The sequence below is a fragment of the Tupaia chinensis genome, unplaced genomic scaffold (assembly GCF_000334495.1).
Source record: "Tupaia chinensis unplaced genomic scaffold, TupChi_1.0 Scaffold143913_1, whole genome shotgun sequence".
Classification (NCBI taxonomy): Eukaryota; Metazoa; Chordata; class Mammalia; order Scandentia; family Tupaiidae; genus Tupaia; species Tupaia belangeri.
Genome location: NW_006203764.1, coordinates 2,442,379 through 2,449,717, shown reverse-complemented (window position 1 = coordinate 2,449,717; position 7,339 = coordinate 2,442,379). Strand labels below are relative to the sequence as shown.

The window sequence follows — 7,339 nt, the reverse complement described above, 5'->3', positions numbered from 1 at the left end:
CCGCTTGCAGGTAACAAGGGCCAGCATGCAGTAGATGTCCGATGAGCACTGGTGCATAAATAATCCGGCTACAGTGACTGATCACGGAGGGGTCAGCATCACGAGTCTGGGTGGGTCTGCACACACACGCCCAGAGGGCCGCATCGGAGCCGTCTCCCTGACGACTGCTTCAGGAGGCCGGCCACAAAGATGATGGCTTCTGGCATCTTTTATGGAGACAGGCCAGCACTACAGTAACTTGATGAGACACACTCCTGTCACACCTAATAAATATGCCAGCCTGTCATCCTCCTCCCTTGCAAAAAAGGGAATCATTTGGAAGTGAACTTAGAAGAACTCTAAATCACAGAAGCTCAAAATCTCAATTCCAGACATGTTAAAGAAAAAAGGGGAAAGGCCCCAGCCAGCCCTTCTGGCAATTTAAATGTCATCTGACTTTAATGATTAAGTTTCTTATCATGGAGCAGCAGCCAGAGGCCTCGGGCTCGAGCTGGTTTCAAGGTGCTCTGAGGGACCCCAGGTCTTGTGCCTCCTCCATGACCCCGTTAATCACAGACTTAGTGTTGTTGGCCTTGTCCTTCCAAACGTCTACCGCTCTAGGGACTCGTCTGGCAAAATGCTCGCAGGTACATAGGCAGCTCTGAGTTCTTTCTCTATATTCCCCCAAACTCCTGTGACATGACAGATTTCATTCTCTCCACTTAAAGAGAGACACATGGCCTCATGCACTTCCATTTTTCCTCCTCTCCCACATTTCCCTGGACTCAGCTCTTTGGCTTAAAAACCAGGCCTGTTCATTCTACAGACCCCTTTTCCCTCGGCCTCTCTGTCCCTATCATTTGTAAATTAATTTTTCCAGAGCCTCAAGCCAAGATTTTACCCATTTTCCTTGTCTAGAGGATTCCTTTTCTAATTGATTTTCATGAAAATTGATTTGTATTGAGTAAGAGCATCTGAAACACACACACACACACACACACACACACACACACACAATTGCTTATGGAAGTACAGCCTGGCTGAATAAAGGACACTTAAAAGCCCGAGAGCTCTAGCTCCCACAATTCTTTCTTGCTCGGGGCAGAGGTGGTGTTCACACAGCAGAACTCTAGTCTTGGACAATGACCACATCATCACGTTGCCCTCCATCCTGGCTGAAAAAGTCTTACCAAGACAGAAAACTGTAAACAGATGAATACAGAGACTAAGTGAGCTTGATGGCTGAGGTTTAGCTAAAAGTTGGACAAGAGACGCTGGTCCCAAACCGCTGAAGTGTTTAGAAGTGACAAAATCCCAAGTCCCAAGGAGGCACGGCTGAGTTTAATAACTGCCGTTTCACACTCTAAACAAAGCTGTCAATTCCAGTAGGAAACAATTATGAGTGAGATCAGGCTGCCCAGAGAAGGAGCAGAAGACAGGCCTGGCACTGGGAAGGGGGAATGCCATAGTGCCTGGTCCCCTGTGGGAGCTACTCGGGACACCATCTGAGCAGGACAGACTAGCTGGTTCCCGACAAGGAAACCATTTGAGGGAACCACATTTGAGGGAACTCAGGAACCATGGCAGACTGGCAAGCCGGCTTGCCCCATCCCCTCCTTCTTTATAGACAGTCACCTTACTCAGGGCAGCCATCTGAAAGGTCCCAACCCCCCAAAACACCACTAGAAGAACATGAAGCTGGAGAACATGACCCTAGAGTAGGTCCTTCAATGCCCCAGACAGCAAAAAGCAGGCTGAACCTCAACAATTCAAAACTAGCTAACAGACTCTGTGGTGATGAACAGAGTACCCAGCAAGCCAGACAAGGAAGAGTGGCACTACCATTGATAAGCAATCATGACTATTCTGCAGATCGATAATGGTGGCAGCAGGGCCCGTGCAGTGTTTATCACAGCCCGCGCGCTGCAGTGAGTAACCTTAACTCGCTTGATCTCACCGAGGACTCACGGAAGCACCATCAGGAAGAAGAGACCAAGGCTCAGAGAGATGGAGTTGCCCGAAGTCCCCAAGTTGGGGAGGAGCAGGACAGGGGCTCAGAGCTCAGAGCAGACACACAAGTTTGCCTCTTGTCCTTTCCATTGTACCACTGACCCTGGATTTCTGGGAGGTTCTGGGGACTGTCATCTAACTCCGGTTGGTAAGTGTCTGGTCTCTGCTCTGAGGTCCGGACACTCAGGCTGAGGGAGTCCTCCTCAGGCAGCCCTGACAGACAGACAGATGCACAGATACATCTCCACGGTCACCACAGTCCCAGCTCTGTTGCCTACAAGAAATGCAGCCTTCTTCCCAGCCGAAGACCAGTTACAGGGGGCTAATCTGAAGTTTGAGTGGCTCTAGTAGGAAATAAAGAATGGGATCATTTCTCTCTTTAAGCGTATTTCTTTTCCCAAATTGCTACAATAGAAGGTGTCATTGAAAAGCATTCCCTGCTTCTATTCCAAGGCTCTGTCCTGCAGGCCTCAGGCCACAACTGAAACCTCTCTGTGTAGTTTCTTCTCTTTCCAGGGGACCCTAGCTGCTCTTATTTTCCGAAACTCTCTCCAGGACTAATCAGTGGGCAGCGGGACAGCCGCAGGAAGTCAGGGTCTCTGGGGAGTGAAGTGACACTTCCCCTCCCCCCACAGCCCGGGAGCCAGCAGGCGGCCCGCGTCTCCGCTCACCTGCACGAAGCCCCAGAGTGGGTGGAGCGCGCAGTGCAGCAGCAGCGAGGGCCAGCAGCAGCCACGGCGCAGCACCAGGTCCCGGAGGAGCATCTCGGCCTGCTGCACCCGCTGTGTGGCGAGCTGTCGGGGAGCAAGGCTTGGGTCAGGCGGGCACCATCTCGCCGCGCACCAGCGCACGTACTAGTCCGGGTCGGGCAGGCACGCCCCGCACTTTGGGGCACTCTCATAAACCAAGCCTGCACCTGCACCCCAAGCTTGCACACTCGCTGCCCCATCGTGCATTTCAGAACTCACACCTTATTCTGGGGCACACCCTGGAACCCTGAGTGTACACTTTAGTACCGTGCACACCCCTAGGCTAGAATACTGCGTGCACCTTCTGCCCTTATACACACCTCTATAAACAGCCAAACTTACTGAGCCTCACTCACCCCCTCCCCCCAGACAGCCATGCACAACTCATTCGCACTGTGAGCACACTTTAAACCTGGCGGGCACCACTCCTCCTGCGCGCACGCCCATAGAAACAGTCGTGCACATCCACTGCCCCCCCCCGTACACGCCCACCGACTCCTGCCTGCACACTCGCTGACCTCTCGTGCACAGCACCGCGAATCACACGCTGGGTGCACCCTCCCTGCCCTGCCGGCCTCTCTGCGCACACTGCAACATATGCACCTCCGTGCGCACCCCTGTCCGCCTCCCTCACCAGCCCTGATCTCTCGCTCCAGGACATGGGCCGCCACCCGAGCCCGCCATGCGTCCATATCCGCCCGCACCTCTCCAGTGCCTCACGCCACCTTCCCTGGCGGCGGCCCCTGCTGATCCCCAGCACCAGCAACGGAGGTCCGCGTTCCCCCCGCGGCAGCTCAGTTTCTGAGCCGCGGGACGGCCCGCCTTTAAAGCCAGCCGCCTCCCCAGTCCCCCGCCCTCTAGGCGGGGCCTCGGTCCTCACCCTGACTGCTGCGCGGGCGCCTGTAGGCTTCACATGCCGCGGAGGTGCGCCGGGAACTGGAGCAAAAGTTTGCGCGTCGGTTGGGCCTCAAGGGCGGCTGAGCCCGAGAGCCAGGCGCGGCTCACTCGCACCGGACGCTGGGCGCGGTGGCTCCCGGCTGCGCCTGGCCTCGCGCGGGGCGGGAGGGCGGCACCCTTCGCCCAGGGCCGGGTCGCTATGCCGAGGCAGAGGCGGAGGGCGGGGAAAGTCTGCTCCAAGGCGCCTGGAGCCGGCGCGCAAGCCCTCCCCGGGCCCTCGGCGGCGGCCCGGAGCGCCCGCCCGCGCAGCAGAGCCGCGGGCGGAGGCGAAATAAATAATGCACGAAAAAGGAAAACAGACGTGAGCCTCGCCAGAGCCTCGCCCGCCTCCTGCCCTGGGCTGCGCTCCCGCCCGCGCTCCCCGCCGCCGCCGCCAGCGCCGCTGCAGTGATTCCTCGTCTCCATCTAGCGAAGCTATTGTGAATTGGGCGTTTAATTATTTATTTATTCACCGGAGAGGCCGAGGACTCTCAGTTCCAGGGGGTTTTGCTCCTTGTCTGCCCTTATCCTAGGTTTCCCAAGAGGCTACGGGGAGGTAGGAAGGATTGTCTCCGGGAGATGCCCTTTTGGACTCCTCACCCTCCGCACTCCCCCACCCCGCTCCACTCCCAGGTTGCCTGGGCTAGAAGATGCAGGCCGCCCCTCCTAAGGCTAATGCCCTGTCCTCCCTGTGTAGCCCCAGTCCCCCGTCCTCTCCTCCTGAACAGGACTGCTCCTGGGACAGAGTTGCGACGGCTCTGGGAGAACCTTTGTACCACTGCGTTTCCCTCATCCCTCTGCAAACTCCTCTGTTTGAGGCAGGATTATCAACAAGTCGGTTCTTCGGGAAGTAGCCCGGTGTGATCTGCTTCAAACAAGCTGCTTCCATCCCCAGGGGCAGCGGCACAGGCGCGGTGTCTGCGGCTCATCTGGCGGAGGTGCTTTGTAAACACTGACAGATGCGGGGTGGGGGGCCTTCCGCAAAGTCCCTCAAGGCCCGAGCAGTGCTATTTTTAGGTTGGGTAATAGAACCAGGGGCTTAGGACACTGTACAGACAGTCAGACGTCGTAGTTCACTCATCAAAGAAACCGAGTGCCTTTTCTCAGTCTCTGTGGGCGCCCTAAGTCACCCCACTTAAACACACACTGTACAGCCAGGCCCCTCTGCAGACGTCTTTCAGACCAATCACCTCGCCACCTCCTTCATGTGCTAACTCAAGGCTTTTCTGTGTACACTCTGCCCATCTGCACCTTAACCAGCAAGATGCTGGGGAATGAACACACGAAGTTGGGTCTGATCAGAGGGACAGATAATGACATGGGCCAGTCCTCCGCCTGCTGGCTGTGCTGTGAGAAAGGGCCCTGCCCTGTAAAGGGAGGCCTCCAGGACCAAGGGACCTGCTGGGAGTACAGAAACCTTTCAGGCACTGGTAACCCTTTGGCAAAGATGTGGACACATTCATTCATTCATTCCATGGCAGTGGCTCTGAGCACCTACTGGGGCTCAGACAGGGCAGTGGGTGCTATGTATAGAACAGTGACCAGAGCAGGTAAGTCGCTGCCCTTAAAGGGCCCACTGCTGGGGAAGGAAGGCTGGGAAGATACTGATGGGGGAGGAGCTCCCTAAGTGATTTGCCAACAGTGTGCCAGAGTGCTGCTGTTGGTCAGCTGAGGTCAGACTCACAATGGATATTTTAACTTTTTTTTTTTTTTTTTGAGAAATTTTCGCTATAGGGTGCATGCGCTCGCCAGACAGACAGAGACATAGAGACAGAAAGCGAGAAATCACACCCCAGGGGGGATGGTCAAGCCACAATCCCTTCTCCTCCATTCTCCTCTCGGGATCCTGGGCACGCACGCACACGGGCCCAGCGTGAGTTTTAAGCCACCAGGTCTGGGATGCGAACCGCGGTCGACTACGCGGGAGTCCAGCGACATAGCCATTACGCTAACTGCTGGTTCCCCACAATGGATATTTTAATGCCTTTCCAGCTTAAGCAGATCAGACAATTTTGCTTAGTATATGACTTCAATCTTTAAATATGATACCAGTCCCTGCTGTTTATATATGGTGCTCTTTGCCACTTAAAAATAATCTTTAACACCAGCTGGGGTGGCATGTGCTGCTATGACACTGGGATCTGCAGGTCTGGACATGGTTGTGTTCCTGGTTCAACCCAAAGGCAGGGTGCACCTGTAATCCCAGCGACTCAGGAGGCTGAGGCGGGAGAATCACGAGTTCAAGCGTGGCCTGGGAAACATAGCGAGACCGTCTAAGAGAGCACTGCTATTTACATCACATTTTAATTGAATTCTCACAACTTCGCTAGGTAAATATAATCACCCCATAACAGCTCACCGGGGAATTAGAGATACTGACCCCTAACTACAGGTTGAAGACTTTGGGAGAGGTGGGCAGGTTTTGTATAATAGAAAGCCCCCAGTATCCATTCCGTCTTCTCTGTCTGTACTGAACCTAATCTGTGCACCTATTGAGAGTCACCTGACCCCAATCTTCCCGCCCTCCTAACACCGGGAACTGTCACAGCCTCCCTTAGAGTATCATAGGCCTCTTTTGCCATGGCCAGACGAGGGAAGGTCCAGGCTCCTCTTGCGTTTCTGGACTCAGATGGCAACCTGTACCTTGGCACATGCCTGGAGGTTCTAGGTAACTCTATTCAGAAATGCAGGGGAGATAAACCTTGGGGGAAATTTTGGCCAATGAACGATAAGAGGTGGAAGCCTCAGCAGATGGACTACAGTGGATTTGGATTTTCAGGAGTTGGCCCCAGGTGTGATGGAGCAACCGGCAATATTTCCTTCCAAACCTTGTATTTCCTTCCCTCTGTTCTCATTCAGTTCCCCTCTCTGCTTATTTTTGCTGCCCTAGGATTGTCCCCCTCGATGAAGCATCTACAAACAACAGTTGCTTTGTGCTCTGTCTCCTAAAGGACAGGAACAGTTGGTATCATTAGTGGTCCTAAAAGTAGACCTTCAGGATGGGACATTGGAGTTGGATTTCCATCTCCCCGTGAGCAGGAGGGGTCCCATCACTGAGGTAAGCATGGTAATCTGACGAGCGATGGCACTACAACGTGTGAAGCTTCATTTGTGGCTGAAGGGAATGAAGTGCAGGTAGAAAGCAGGGCTTTCTTTGGAAGATCAAGAAACCACTGTGCCTCATCAGTGTGGGGGGGAATGATAATCAAAAGATTGTAGAATTAGGTGGCTCTTTCTGACAGTGTTCTGGGTCTTACAGAAAGAAAATGACAGGCTCAGAGAAGCTCTTTGCCAGCTTAAGGCGTGCTTTGTGAAAGCTTCAAAGATACTCTTGACACAAACAAGACACACTAGACTGAAAACTAAGCTCAGGATCTGGTTGTAAGGGTGGCAGAGCTGAAAAGGACACTAATGTGTAGCCCCATGGGCATCGTATGTCCAGGTCAGGGCTCTGATAGGGAGAGAGTCGGACCTTGTGTTCTGGATGAGAGACTTTTGGGTAGACAAGCCTGAAACCTTGGACACCCCTCCCAAGTCCCCCTAAATCCTTGCATGTAGAGCAACTTTTTTCTCCCTTGTGAGACTAGAGCAGGTCCTTTTGGCCTGGGGACCACGATGACCTCATTGAAGCAGGTGCTGAGCACGATAAGGTGGTACTTATTCTC

The 7,339-nt window shown here is 54.0% G+C and overlaps 1 protein-coding gene across 1 annotated transcript in view; it reads right to left on the bottom strand.

The window, feature by feature from the left end:
* The window catches only part of PRIMA1 (proline rich membrane anchor 1), a 64,255-nt gene extending 60,402 nt beyond the window's left edge, over positions 1-3,853 (bottom strand). The window contains exons 1-2 of the mRNA XM_006165405.1: positions 3,619-3,853; positions 2,661-2,783 (exon numbers count right to left, since the gene is read on the bottom strand). Coding sequence (XP_006165467.1) covers positions 2,661-2,753 — 93 coding nt within the window. The 5' untranslated portion in view covers positions 2,754-2,783; positions 3,619-3,853. The remainder of the gene's footprint in view (positions 1-2,660; positions 2,784-3,618) is intronic.
* Between the last annotated feature and the right edge of the window lie 3,486 nt (positions 3,854-7,339).